Source organism: Salminus brasiliensis, chromosome 5 (genome assembly GCF_030463535.1).
Source record: "Salminus brasiliensis chromosome 5, fSalBra1.hap2, whole genome shotgun sequence".
Taxonomy (NCBI): domain Eukaryota; kingdom Metazoa; phylum Chordata; class Actinopteri; order Characiformes; family Bryconidae; genus Salminus; species Salminus brasiliensis.
In genome coordinates, this window is record NC_132882.1 from 13,819,474 (window position 1) to 13,835,061 (window position 15,588).

Here is a 15,588-nt window from a genome sequence, read left to right on the forward strand (position 1 = left end):
AGCCAAGCGCTCAATGCTGGTGGCAAAATTAAGCACACCCCCCCCATTATGTGTGTTTATGAGGCCGCCTTTTAACAAATCACGTGATTGCTTTTCTCTTTGAACATTTGTGCCCACTGCCCTTCATGATGTCACTGTCGTGTAAGCTTCCAATTAATGGGTTTGTTTGAAGCCTGGCCAGGACTTCTGGGAAACGCATCGCAGGAAGTCTTTTGTGTAAACCTGTTTACAAACAAGCCAAGCCAAGCTAATTATCGAGTCGGTGGTTTAAATCAGAGGTGATTCACAAACAAGGTCTCTGTTAACTCACAGGTGTGTCAGGCACTGTGCTGTGATTACAGTGGCTCTCCCTACCAACTTACTCACCTCCCTTTCTCCACTGTATTTGCATGCGAGAGTTCCTGGCTCATTATCGTGGGCCGTCCAGACACGTTTGGAATAACAACATGCTTTTAATTTAAAAGTTATTTAGAGGCCGAACAAATTATTCACAAAACCTTAGCAGTAAAGAGTCGGAAAGTTGACTCTGTATTTATCATTCAGCGTTCAGCTAATCACTCTGAACTGAGCAGGCCATCCCCCAACCTTAGCATTGTGTAAATGGATTACACACAAGCTGCATTAAGCCCTCGTTGAGGTGACAAACAGAGAGATAGCGTAAAGGTAAGTTTTCCCTCCGTTCCCAGGTGATCGTGGGGCCTGTTTAACCTTTGCAGCGCTAAACCGATCATCACCCCGCACATTTCAGAAGAACGTGGGTGTGTCTTCTAAAGTCAATTGGTTTATTCTAGCAAATGACATAATTGCAAGTGCTAGGGTAAGCACTTTCAATTAGACCTTTCTCGAGTGTTCATGGGGAATATGCCTGGTCAGGCACTCCACTTGCCCTTTATGAAACTCAAGCCAGCTGGAATCGAGACTAGGGTAAGGGTTACGAAAGCTTGTTTTGCTTTCTGTGGAGGTGTTACAGAATACGATTCCCTGTTCTTTTAAGTAACTCTTAAAAGTCCTAGCTTTTAACATGTTTAAGATGTATGAATTAATTTCACATCTACGTGGATGAAAATTGCAGATGACAACATTTATATGTAGAGGGGTACAGGGGCAGTTAACTGAATAGTGGTGGCTTGTTGGGCGGTCACTGGGTTATTTATCACAAAATTTTACAGGATGTTCAAACACAAAGTATCGAACCCAGATCCATCTTTGTTAATTATGTGTTAGAACTTCCAGTGCAACAGTAAATCTGTCGGTCTAGATTACAACCACAGTGATCATAAACATACAGTGAGTAGTAAAATATGCTTATACAGAAAGATCATAGTTTTGTGCGACACCATTTCATCATATTATCGTGAAATAATAATTCATCTCTAGTTTATACTTTATAGTTTAAATAGTTTATTTTTATACGTATGTATGCTCTTTTTTTAATACGTCTGTGTTACATGGCAAATATTTTCTGAAGCCCTTTGGAAACATGTATTGCGATGTATGAAGATAATAATCAATAACAAGTCTTGCTCCATATTCCAAGCCAATGAGGTAAACGCCTTTTTAAGCTTAATACTGACAAATGGGACAAGGCACCGATGCATTGTCTTGGCTGATGGCTGCTGTTATATTATATAGACTGTCCTCTCTTTTGTTCACACCTTGTATTTTGAACTTTACAGTTTACAAATGGATGGTGCTGTGTCATGAAGTGCTTGAGGGGGAAAGTGTGATATTCATCTTTCAGGAGTGTAACAATACATCTTATCATATTACACTATTCAGTGTTAAACTGTCAGTTGAGTACACAGAGTATACCAGAGTAAATACTCCTTTTACTACTGGTTATACTTCATGAAGTCTAATAAAACAAACATTTTCTGAAAAGAAAATCTTGACCTTTTTTTCAAAATGAAGAGCAGGAGGGAAAACACATTCCTCCTAAAACATATATTAGTTTGTATCATGTTAGCTTGTGATACTTTTATCAGTAAAGGCACTCTGTATTATTCTGGATCACAAACTGTATCAAATCAGATTCAGAAATTTGAGAATACCCCATTAATATTTGGCTTCTATTATTTAAATATTTGTCATAATTTTAACACTTGTTATGGCAATGACGTCTGGTAATGGTAATTTGTAAAAAGTGTACACTTCAGAAATACCTGGATTTCTGCATTATGGCACCTGGGGGGGTTGGGATGTTATAAATAATATATACATAGAATAAGTCTTTTATTTTAAAGACTTAACAATTTTAACAAAATGTATGCAAATTTAATTTCTTTCAAAAGGTAAGAGTTGTAAATGAGCAATCACCCATGCACACCTTTGCTTAATGCCTACAAAGATCCTGTTGGAATTAAGCAATGCAATTGGAGCAAGACGATCAGAGAAAGTGCAGGAAGATCATGCACATGTGTTTGTTCATCTGAGCTCACTCCCATGGCTGACATGCAGCATATACTCTATGGATGCAGTGCAGGTTTATTGGCCCAGGCTATTTTTGTGGTGAGCGAGCGGGAGAGGGAGAGGCACGACGGGGGGAGGGGGGCGGGTTTCCACTCCGCCTAAGAGCATTAAGAGTGCATTTGTTTGTGACATTAGCAGTGTGCTCTGTCAGTGTCATATGGCCAGCCAGGGCGGCTTCAGCTGCTTCAAAGCAGAGACGGCTATTAGTGTACTCTGGGCTCCTCTCGACACAGTCCCAGGCTGAACCTCGCACAGAGCACGGCTGAGTGCCGAGGTAAGTGACACCCAAGCTGGGGGAGGGGGTAACTATGTACCTATGTTAGGTTGAGCCTTGCAGAAAAGCCCAGTGAGGATCTTCACTTGTGCTTGTGTTTAGATTTCTCTGCACTTGCTAAATGCCTTCACAGGTGCTTTATTGTATTGAGCTGTGCTGGCCCTTGTTTGTAGGATGCACCTTGTGTATAAGACGCTGGCACAGGTGAGCACTTTCCGTGCTTTTTGGCAGATTTTTTTTTTTTGCACCCAATGGTGCATTCTTTGGTCTTAGTTTTAGATTTGTTTGTTGTAGAAGGAGATCATCTGGTTGTGCATTTCACATTTAATTCTGTGGTTTTCACCCATCCAGTGTTTATTATTGCGTAGAGAAGCTTATCAAACAGCTTACAAGCTTTATATGAGTTGATATAGTCTTAAGCATTACTAATTAATGCTAATTATCGGACTGTTCCTAATGGCAGTGCAGACCTTCATTTCTGGGTCACTGGTTCAGTGTGTATGTGTCTATATGCACGTATGCAGAACCATGCATCATCAGAGGTGTATCTGTGTGTATCAATAACAAGGTCATCTATCTCTCTCTCTCTCCACTTCTCTTCCAGCTCTGTTCCTCAGGCCCCTGTTTGTTGATGGAGTTCTTGCAGGGCAGCGGTGACTACTGCCACGCCCAACATCGTGACGTCTGAGCTCAGGTGGTTCTGCCTGTGTGTGACACCTGAATGCGCAGAGGAACTCCCTCCCTCGCCCCACCCTCACTCTGGTCCTACTGACTGAAGACCGATCCACACACACCAGATGGGTTGGCGGGCGTCGTGGCCCAGGGCTTTCGGACCGCGCTCCACCCGTCACCAACTTCAGCTTGTGTCTGGTTCTCTGGGACGCTGAAGGCTGCAGGAACCAGACAACTGCTTTTTTTACGGAGAGGTAGCAGAAGACTCTGCAGCCTCCTAAGGCCTCGCACTGTGACAGTGCAGCTACTGTAACCCTGCGGATAGAGTCGAACTAGTAGTGTTGTGCTTTTACCCGGAGGACACTGGCCCAGCCTGCAGTGTGGCTGGCTCTTGGGCATGGCCAGGATGAATCGCCCGGCCCCTGTTGAAGTCTGCTACAAAAACATGCGCTTCCTGATCACACACAACCCAACCAATGCCACTTTGAGCACCTTCATTGAGGTGAGAAAATGATTCAAGTCCTTCCACTTGGACCGCAAGTGCATTCACACATGAGAAAAATCGCAAATGAGAAAAGATCTGGACTAAATACACCTACGTCTTGAAGAGTCTGAAATTTGGCCTACTAATAGCATGTCACTTTCCTCTAGAATGATCTGTGTGGCTATTAGAGAAGCTCACGTAATAAGCTTGCACAACAGTAGACAGCCAAGTTTAATTGGCAGAGTATCCGCTACCTGTTTCTCAATGACCGAACTGAGTTATATATATATATTTATTTATTTTTATTTTTTTTTAACTGATTTTTAAACTGAATCCATGTATTGCTTGATGCATCATACAAAGTGATGGTCTGTGTTTTTGTAGGATTTGAAAAAGTATGGCGCAACTACAGTGGTTCGAGTGTGTGAAATCACCTATGACAAGACACCACTGGAAAAGGATGGAATAACGGTCATGGTGAGTGTTCTGCTGTGCGATATCAGCCAGTGCCAACAAATACTGCACTAAGGAGTTCTGCTTCTTACTCACTAGCCATGAAGTACTGTGCTGGATAATGCCAGTTCAGTGCAGCCAACCCAGTGCTTTTCAGACTGTACAAATATATTGGGACACCTGCTCAGTCATTGTTTCTCCCAAAATTAAGGATATTAAAAAAAGTTGATCCTGCTTTTATTGGAGTAACTGTCTCTACTGTCCATGGAAGGCTTTCGACTAGTTTTTGGAACATTGCTGTGAGGATTTGATTGGTTACCACCCCACTTCATCCTCAACTCATCCTCAACCCGTCCCAAAAGTATTGGATGGAGCACCATCATTCCTAAGAACACAGTTCCACTGCTCCACAGCTAAATGCTGAGAGGCTTTTTAATACGTTCTTATTTTCCCCCTCCTCTCTTTCTTTGGAGAAAGAAAGAGAGAAAGACAGAGAGAGACAAAAGACAGCGAGAGAGAGAGAAGTAAAATGCTTTCACTTCTCTCTGTATTTTGTGTCGCTTTCTCTCTTGCGCTCTCGCTTTCTCTCTTCCTCTCTCTGAGAATTCCACAGTTAACTTGATTCCCAGTTTGGCTGTATCCCAGGGTTTACTGTAACCCTTGTTTAAAAGAAAAGAAGCAAAAAAACACAGGGGGCCCACAACACAGTAGACAGTTATGTAACACAGCCTCCTCCTCAGAGCCATTAGGAGGACACTAAATCTAGAGAAACTCTTTATAGGGACCTTAAAATGCACTGTAGTGCTTTTCCTATAAAGGACTATTTATGCTTCAAGAAAAGCTGAACTGCACACAATTTAGGAAATATTGGCCAAGCATTCTGTAGTTACTGCCATGCTAAATGTCATACACTCTTGTATGATGAAGAACAGAAATTATGTATGTTTGACTAGATAAGGTTGTGTTTGTCTATGTATTCTTCCCATTTTTACTAGAAGGGCCACTTTGTTCCATGTATAGGGATTCACTACATCAAATTATGCCACTTATGGCCCCCTGGGTCTTGGATTGTACACTCCCATCCTGAGCATTTCACTACTTTCACACTACTTTCTTATAGCAACAGAAAGTGGCATGCAAGCAGTCTGCATGTAAGACGTGGTGTTTCACACAGTCTATAGTGTCAAACACTTCACCTCAAGCTCTTAAAGGAAGCAAGCTCACACCTTTGTAAAAGGGGTGAAAGCCTGCTTGAAGCACAGCCTAGGAGTTCCTCTTCATTCCAGCAGTCTCTAGATGATTGCAAGTGTCGCTTGTTGAACTGGGACAGCATTCTAGTGTTTTGGTTGTTGTGCCTGAACTGAGGTTAGCTGAAGTGTTAGCATGCTGACTGTGTCAGTTCAACAAGCGGCATAGTGTTCTCAGAATAGCTCTCTGATCTGTGGATTGGTGTCTGATGGTCTGCCAACTGCTATTTGCAGGCAGGTATCAGAGTCTGGGAAACACTACAGCAGTCTTCAGTAATGAGAAGTCACAGAGAAAAATGTTCAAGTTTATCTCTCTCAGTGTGAAGACAAAAACTGTAATAGACAATGAGTGATGGTCTTGTTTAAAGGTGAGAGAGCAGTGGACATGTCAACACTATTTTCGTACCTCTCCCACCCTCAATAAGTTGTAGTCCAATGATTACTATGGCCATGACAGGGACTTGGAATTAACATCTTGCTATGTGCTCACATCCTGCAGTCATGGCGTTCCTCGCAGTTCAAGTTTAAAAAAGAAACGTAAGAATCCTGTTGAAGGGGAGCGTGACTGTGAAGCTCCAAGTGTTTGAAAATGGCGGTGTTTGTTGATGGGAAACAGGTGCCTAAGGCTTCACCCTCTCTTGTAACAGGGGAGTCAAGTTGCTGGAGACATAGCAGGTATGCGATTCGAGGAAAATGCCAAGGCATTTGCCACAATTAGCCTGCAAGGTTGGGAGGGAGGAAGCACTGCTTTCTTGGAGCATACAGCTCTCACTACTTGGCCTCTTGGAATTAGTAGCTTATGCTGGACCTACTAGCCAAAGAGTGGGCGGGAGCTCCTCAGTCTGGATTTAATTGTTATTTTTAACCCAAGCAATAGTATCTGGTCACATTGACATGTACATAAGAACTCCAACTAACTTGTTAAAAAAATTCTGAAGTAAAAGTGGTGTGCTGTTGGGGGATATTCAGATTGTTCTACTTTCTTACATTTTGAGAGAAACTGTTAACTGATAATATTTGTGGACTCCCCTTCTAATGAATGCATTCAGCTACTTTAAGTTATACCCCCTGCTGATACAGATGTGCTGGGAAAATGGCAGCCATGCCTTATGCCAGGTGTGGGCTAGAGGTGTATAAAGCTCCCAGCATTGAGCTATGAAACAGTGAAACTGTGTTTTCTGGAAGGATGGATGGTGCTTCATCCAATATTTTGGGGATGAGGTGGGGTGGTGATTCAACATCCTGACGTCATTAATGCTCTTCTCACTGAACGCAATCAAATTCTCACAGCAGTGCTCCACAATTTAGTGGAAAGCCGTCCCTGGACAGTAGAGTCAGTTACTCCAACAAAAGCAGAATGAATAATCATGGCCTTGATTTCAGTAGAATCTGATTTCAGCAGGTGTCCAAATACCTTTGTCCATATAGTGTATTATTGTAGAAGGTGTGCAAGCTTATGGCCTAGTGTTTTGTTCCAGCAGGATTTCTTGCAATAAGACTGACGCACAGTGGTTTTGTAAAGGTGCTATAGAAGAAGCAGTTTTGGTTTCATAAAGAACCATGCTTTGAAAAGAGATCTGTAAATGTGCAGCGTCTTTTAAATACTTCACTCTCCTTTTACAGACATGGTTCTTCAGAGCATCACTCAAAGAACTTTTTGTAGCACCTTAAAATTTAACAGTGTAGACTTTTTCAAGCATTGCATACAATTCAGTTGTTCGTCCTTTCAGACTTGAATGTATTGCTGTGATGATTTAGCTGTTACATTTGGTGCTGAACACTGTGGCGTACTTGTTCCTGCTGGTGTGAGAGACAGGCTGATAATTTCGTACATGAGCGGGTAGTTCAGTACATACTGTGTTTGCCATGCCTGGGCTTGTGAGAATCACACTGGAATCATCAAAGACTCTTCACTGTTTGGTGTGATTCAGCTACAGTGGAGAGACTGTTCAGTTAGAGACCCCAGATAGAGCCCACGTCTGCAGATAGCTTGTTTCCTCAGAACATGCTGTGACCATGGATAACAATGAACTTGCACTGACTGGCCGACCGGCTTCATTAAATGTTTGCATGTTAATGTTTCTGCGCTCACTTTCTGTTTTATCAGCTCCACTTACCACATAGGAGCACTTTATATTTATATAATTCCAGACTGTAGTCCATCTGTTTCTCTGCATACTTTCTTGTTCTTCAAAGGTCAGGACTCCACAGGACCACCACAGAGCAGGTCGTATTTGGGTGCTGTGGCATTCCCAGCACTGTGGTGACCCCGAGAGATGGTGGTGGTTTGCTGTGCGGAGTTCAGACACAACAGTGCTGCTGGAGTTTTTAAACACTGTGTCCACTCACTGTCCACTCTATTAGACAATCCTACCTAGTTGGTCTACCTTGTAAATGTATAGTCAGAGACAGAGGTTTTTCTGTTGCTGCGCAGTTTGAGTTGGTCATCCTCTAGTCCTTCATCAGTGCTCACAGGATGCTGTCCACCACCCAAATAATAGCTACTCTGTGGTGGTCCTGTGCTGTGAGTCCTGACCATTGAATAACAGGGTGAATGGAGGCTAGCAAAGTATACAGAGAAGCAGATGGACTACTGTCAGGAATTATAGAACTACAAAGTGCTCCTATGTGGTAAGTGGAGTGTAAAATCAAGGAGGTGGTATTTCTTTTTTAGTTTTGGGCACGGTTATGTATCATTGATATCATTGTTTGAGTATTCATTACATCACATCATGAAGAGCCAAGGAGGGAATATAATAATCAAAAAGAAAATCCCATCTGGAAAACATCTAAGCTTACTTTGTAACATGATTACACTGTTTGGATAATTTAATAAATAGAATAAATGTGGCCAGTAAGGTTATGTGTTGATCTTCAATTAAGCTTGAAACAGTAACTGAAGGAAAGTGATTTTTATACACCGTTATCAGTTTTCCAGTGGAAGACAATACTACTTTTACAAATAACAAATGTAGTCATAACATTTAAAATCAAGTAATAATACAATTAATACCCTTCCTTCGTGCTACTCAATTCCTATCTCTTGCCCCAGATTTCTTTTAAACAAACATTTGTGCCAGATCTTGTCAGACCTTTATTATTACTAATATTTGTGTAACAGTATCCTCTCATTTCCTTTCTCTGTCTCTTACCCTCACTGCAGGACTGGCCGTTTGATGATGGAGCCCCTCCACCCACTAAGATTGTGGATGACTGGCTTTCTCTCCTGAAGAACAAGTTCTGTGAGGATCCAGGCAGCTGTGTAGCTGTGCACTGTGTGGCTGGACTGGGCCGGTGAGTGGAATCAGCAGAAGCTTTCCTTCTATGGATGTATTAAAACATAAGCCACCCTGACCACCTACAGATGGTCAGATACATTCAGCTACAGATACATTCAGAGTTCACTGAAAACTGAAGTGTTAAAACCAAAAATAGTCCAGCTAAAGTCATGTATAGACCATAAAACCTGCAGTCACAAGTATACGGCATTAACTTTCTGGACAGAATTAGGCAGGTGTAAGTGTGGAACACTGCTTTGTTCTTGGTAATTGCAGCCTGCTGTATGTAGTGGACTTAACTTGGGTTATTTTCCTTCTCACCATCTATCTATGTGTCTGTCTATCTGTCTACGGCCAATTAGGACATCCCATGAAAAGCTTTTCTTTTTGTTGTGTTTTTTAAACATATGGACATTAGATTTACAATATTAAGAGATACGGGATGGTGGTAGTAAACTGCAAAAACTGAAATATAATTTAAATTAGAAGTAAAAAAGAAATAAAATAATTTCTTGTAAGGATTGTTTTTTTAAGTCCTTTTTTAATAGTTAGTTACATTTATTACTACTTCAGGTGTCACCAGGTGTACTTTTTCATTGGTGCATTGGTGATACTTTTCTGCAGCTGGGCCTGGAGAGCTTTCAAACATAGAACTCACTAGGAATTCTTTATTGTATCACAGGGCCCTTGAGGAAAATGTGAGACCATCTGTCTAAAAACTGAAGCTGATACATCACACAGCTGAAAGAATTCTGCATGGTGGACCGAGGGAAAAAATTCTCCCAGTTGATGTCAGAGACTGGTAGATTATTACAAGGGGCGCCTAACTGAAGTTATTTAAGCCAAGAGGGGGATATAACAATTATTAGGCCATAGCGTGTCCTAACTTCTTCTTCACAAGATAATTGCATTATTATTAATTACATTTTATAAATGATTTTTAAAGATGAAGATAAAGATCAAATGTCTAAATATACTAAAAAAAAGACAAAGGTTTTAATGGGGTGTCCTAACTTCTTAACTATCTATCTATCTATCTATCTGCCCATCCATCCAATCAATCAATCCCTCCCTCCCTCAGCTATTTCTATCTGTTCACACAAGAAGGCAAACCGACCCAGCAATGCTCACATAAGAAAGCCTTACAAATTTTGATGTCAGATTTCTAAAAAAAAAAAAAACAAGTGTAACGGCCAAGCGGACCTTGGATATTAGGCTATTTGCTGTGCACAGTAAAGGAAAATGGTATTAATCCAGGTCATGTCGTAGCTCACTAGCGGACAAACTGTACGATTCATTGACAAAATGTACTGCCCAGTAATTAATGTCCATTTAGTGCAATACACCAGTGTTCGAGTATTTTAGATGATACTACCTTACAAGGCTTGAGATAGTTTAGGACATGGTGTCCACTGTAAATGTATTGTAAATGTATTGCTTAGTGCCTGACTTGATGACAGATAGGTTTTCTTTCTGAAACGGGTCAAGGACGGTGGCCCGTAGTTCTGGCTTGTGGGAATCCTGAGCTATATTCCCACTCTGGAGGGTTGTTATGCTGTGACATTTTCTCATCATATAGTTTTCAGTTTCACTCCAAATACCCTAGCACGGCAGACCTCAGTCTTGTCCAGTGCCCAGTCTTCTCTGGATCAGGTCACCTTCATTCAGCGAGCTTCAGTAAACCTTGCCAAAATCAACCGTCTGCTGGGGGTCACTCATTCGATATTAATCCCAGTTTATTATGGAAGGTGCAAAGGTTGCCGTCCAACAGTGAAACAGGAAATGGCCAAAAAGCAGCACTTTTAATTGCCTCCTCTGAATATGGGTTCTGTGAACCTCTGCAGATGTGGGCTGTTGTGTGGTCATTGTGCTCTCGCGTGTGACCCACTTGTGAGAACACACCCAGACCGTAAATAAGTCAGAACACTTGAAAGGTGAAAGCAGACAGCCACTCGGTCACAGCTGAGTATATGCAGGACTGGAAAGTTGACAGCAGCTCTACGTGTCACTTGTCTTCTCTCTTGCTCTCTCGCTCTGGCTGGTGAAGCACCAGCCTCTCTGACGTAGTTTGCTGGACCCGTGGGAGCCCTCTACTGATCTTGACAGGGAGCCAATGTTTGCTTTACTCGGGCAAGTTTGTTTTGCTATTGATCTGTAGGAGGCCTAAAGGGTTTTGGTAGGTATTCACAGGATACTTCAAAGCTGTCAGTTTGAACAAAACTGTAAAAGTTGAATCACTTTATTGTTGTAATAAAAAAAAGACCATCTTTAGACTTTTATTTCCTGACACAAGAAAACAAACACTGTGGTCATGTTAATGTACTCTCTCTAGTTGTTATATGTGACAGATAGCCATTTTTAATAATGCCATTACTTTTTTTTAGAAACAGCTTTAGTAGCATTGTGGGAGAGAGTTGTCTTGTATGTCCACTTACATCATCGCTGGGGGGGGAGGGGGGCAGCTTTTCCCATGCATGAGGTGGTAGCCTCGCTCTGAAAGGCTGGTCAAATGAGGAGGAACCCTTTCCCTGGAACTGTTTTGGGCCTCTTTAGCTGGACACGCAGGCTTGTTTGTGCTGCTCTGTTTCCTCTGAATTCGGATGCTTTTCTGTGTTGCAGAGCTCCAGTGCTTGTGGCTCTGGCACTGATCGAGAGTGGAATGAAATATGAAGATGCAATCCAGTTCATCAGACAGTAAGTGCCCTTGAGACATTGAGGGAACCCATACACATGACTGATTTGTGCTATGATCCACTAAAAAATGCATTTTGCTGTAGTAAATTTTCAGTACATTAGAATATATATATTTATTATTGTGATAAACTACAAATGCAGGTTTTGTTACAATCAAAATATAATAGTTGGTGGTAATTGGATTTACACCAGTGCATTAAAACATTCAATTGTAGGGGTAGCAGCAAGCGAAATTCATAGTTTAGAACTTGTTTGGTAAAATGGATGGGAGAGCAACAGAAACCCCCAAATGCATAAGGCTAGGCTACAGACAGTAGCACTAACTCTAAGTTACAGTTTGTTCCACCTAGTGTCAAAATTGTCCTCCTGATGTAGTTGGTACAGCTTGTAGTTTATTAAACATTAACATGTGAACATACACTGTTGCGTAGGTCATATTTTTATGTAGGGCTAATGAACAAAAACAGAAGGAAATGGGCCACAGTGAGCTACAAATCATCAGTACAAAATAAATAGAATAATACAAAGATAATTAGGAACAGGCTTTCAGTCAGTTCCACTTAAGCCCAGTAATCCAGAACTTTTCCAGACATTACCTAGAGGAGCTGTATGCATGACCGTAAATGTCCATCAGTTGTACATTATGAGAACTTCCGTTCATATTTCAACCAGTGGCCAGTTTCCTCATTTATGACATGTCTGGAGCATGGCATGGTTAAAAAACTAAGGTGCTTGTGAAATATGGCTCCTTATTACGTTCCTCAATTTTTGCACATAGGCTATTGAGTATTTCCTGTACAACTACATGCACTGGGCCATAATGTCCACACTGTACACTCCATTACACTCCAAATCCTTGATTGTTCATTCTAACACATTCAATAAATAAAGAAAAAGAAAAAATATCAAGACGGACTGGATTGTGTGAACGTCCTGAAGTATTGTGATATAATATTGGTATTTCTCGACCCCAATTAGAATCATATCGATCAGTGATATATTGGACCACTCTGTAATATCATATGCTGAGAGAGTATTTTAGGTAACAAGTGGAATATGGATTTGATTTGATTGATTAATTGGGCTGTGATGTGATTTTGACAGGAAACGCCGGGGTGCCATCAACAGCAAGCAGCTGACCTACCTAGAGAAATATAGGCCTAAACAAAGACTGCGCTTTAAGGACCCACACAACCACAAGAACAAGTGCTGCCTCATGTGAGGCAGTCTCAGCCAGTCTGCCACTGAAGGAATGAATAAATACTGCGTGGACTGAACAGGACTAAAGCCACTGACCCCAATGCATTCAGACTTTTTACCCTTTACTATTTGGAAGGACACTCGACCCCTCCTTAAATCAGCGGAGGCCCCTTGCTGCGGGGGCTCTATGAGCTCAGGGCTGTGAAAGACGAGCCTCTTGAATTTTGTCTTTACACATCTATCCCAAGTGTTCTCGGAGATGGTGTTGTAAACACACACACACACAACCTGCAATGCCAGCAGCATGCACTCCAAAGATGATCAATGCCATTACACTGTTTACCATTGCTAGCCACCATCTTTAGCTCATCTTTTGGCAGGGCTAATACAAGTGAATGGAAAAAGGTTTTTTTTGGTTTGTTTGTTTATGTTTGTATCTTCCTAAGAATCATGTACAGTTTTAACTACAGCACAGCTTCTCTTTTGATTTCTCTCTCTTACTGTCTTACCAGGCATGTCATTGTAGTCCCTCCTTCCTATTCTTCAGAAACTGGTTGTGTGGACAGATGATTTCATTGTGAGAGCTAGTGGCTGATTTTTACTAGAGCTATATTTTTACATTGTTACATGAACTACTCTGGGATTTCAACACTGCACCACTAGCTTGGTCAATGAACTGTATGAGAGCAAGCTGGCTAGATGGTTAAGATGAACCCACCCACCCCTCGGAATAGTTTGCCCAGTACACTATTGCTACTTTTAGACTCTACAAGATTTTCAACGGGTTATTAGGAAATAATGTCAAAGCTTTTTCCCCAGTTTTGCTTGTTGCTTGAATGCATTGTTTTTCACTTTAAGTGTGAAAGCAACATACATCATGTGTCTCATCACCTGGCCATGCTACAGATTGCGTTCTCTTGTTAATGGGAAGGAAGTGAATAAAGCTGGAGAAGTGGAATGGGAAGAAGCCCCTCGTTCACCGGGGTGAATGATCACCAAGCTGTGATCCAGGTACTGACTCATGGCTCAGGTCCTGGAACATCATCATAAAATAAATATGTTGTCATTTCTCTGCCTTTTAAATGAAAAACACATCAGATTGTTCACAGTCAATGATTTTAAAGTAATAAAGTAATTTTTTTTAACTGTGATTCATGTGGTGCTTTTTGGGTCTATTGCTTTATATACACTGTGTAGTTTTTGATCAGTGTAGGTTTTGTTTTAATTCTGTATTTAAGCTGATTAGGAGGGTAAAGTGCAGACTATCATTACATTTGAGTCTGTGTCTACATACAGGGAACCATGTAACCTGCTTTATCAACAAACTTTTTAGCAAATTATACAGCCATCTACCATTGCTTTGACAGTTGTTTGACTCATGGTGACCCACCAGTGGAATAATAAAGGCTACACTGGGAAAACTGGGGACCACAGGGTAAAATACTCTACAATCTACAAAGGTTTGCATGTAAACTTTCTGAAGTGAAAATCTTGAAGGACATGGTGACAATTAACAGTATAAATGGGTTAGATGTGAAGAATAACTCATATTTGTATCTTTTTAGTAAAGCAACTTTATTAGTAGTGCCAAGATGATTATGTGCCATTATTTAAGACCAAAACATGCATGTAAAATCTGTTATTATTTTTCATATTTTTACAAAAGGTGATGGAAAGTAAAGATGTCTATAACAGGTCTATAGAGGTGTCTAATAATAAATACATCAACTTCTGTGGCACGGCACCATGCAGCAGGTTCACACGTTAACAAAGCAACACATTCATCAGTGGAAAAGGGACTTTTTAGACATTTAGCAATTTCTGTTTTTGTCATCTGGATTGTTCATTTGCCTTTTTTAATTATGGTTATGGGTGTCTAAAACCTGGAGCAAGTAAGTATGTACTGTTTTCATCATGCTTTCTATCTAAAGTGAGGGAGGACTAACTACATTCCCTTTTGAATGCCTTAGTATACATACATACATACATACATACGACTGACATTGCTTAGTACATGTACAAGGAAATGTAATGCAGGTAGCATCTACTAGAAGAGCCAAAAGTAGCACTGTGCAAAAACTACAGGACAGATTGCAAAGTGTGCCATTTCTATAACTTTGTTATATATGGAATGATGACTTGCACTATAAGGATTTAAATATTGTCAATAAGACAATTATGTTTTTTATTCGATTTTTATTTGTTTTTTGATATTTTGTAATATTTAAATGAGCACACCCCTCACAAATCTCTATAAAGATTAATTTAGAGTTTGTGTTCTGGATGCTCAGTATAATACATGGGATCTGCGATTGAATTACTACACAATTATCTTTATTAGGTATCTTTATTATTACTTTATTAGTTATCATGACTTTTTGTGACCTGTGAGATTTACAATTTAGTGACAAATTAGTTTAAAATGGTAACATGGTGTAGTGTGGTGTAATGTTGTTTTTTTTTTTTGTTAAAACTGTTACATATGGAATAATAACCTGTAGATATGTATTATAAACGACGATAATTGTATTTTTAGATAATCTGTTTAGTATTTTAATTAAGAAGTTTGTAAAAAAAAAAAAAAAAACGTAACCCTTATGATTGTATGAATATAATCTAATAATTTGAGACGGGCTTGTGTTCTGTATAATTACTGAGTTCAGTATATTGTAGTATTTATGTAGCTGGCGCTCTATAAGTAAATCATGTAATTGCTGGACGTGGTTATCTACTACTCTATGAACTGCATCCTGGCTTCTTCTCGGTAACTGTGTGATATATAGATAAATGAGTCCGGAAATATTAACCTCGTGTTTG

General features: G+C 40.5%; 1 protein-coding gene across 3 annotated transcripts in view; it reads left to right on the forward strand.

Moving 5' to 3' along the window:
- The window catches only part of ptp4a3b (protein tyrosine phosphatase 4A3b), a 28,063-nt gene extending 14,147 nt beyond the window's left edge, over positions 1–13,916 (forward strand). For all 3 annotated transcript variants that reach the window (XM_072678749.1, XM_072678748.1, XM_072678750.1), the window contains 5 exons: positions 3,348–3,917; positions 4,284–4,376; positions 8,763–8,893; positions 11,497–11,571; positions 12,676–13,916. In XM_072678749.1, coding sequence (XP_072534850.1) covers positions 3,813–3,917; positions 4,284–4,376; positions 8,763–8,893; positions 11,497–11,571; positions 12,676–12,793 — 522 coding nt within the window. In that variant the 5' untranslated portion in view covers positions 3,348–3,812 and the 3' untranslated portion in view covers positions 12,794–13,916. The remainder of the gene's footprint in view (positions 1–3,347; positions 3,918–4,283; positions 4,377–8,762; positions 8,894–11,496; positions 11,572–12,675) is intronic.
- The last annotated feature ends 1,672 nt before the right edge of the window (positions 13,917–15,588 follow it).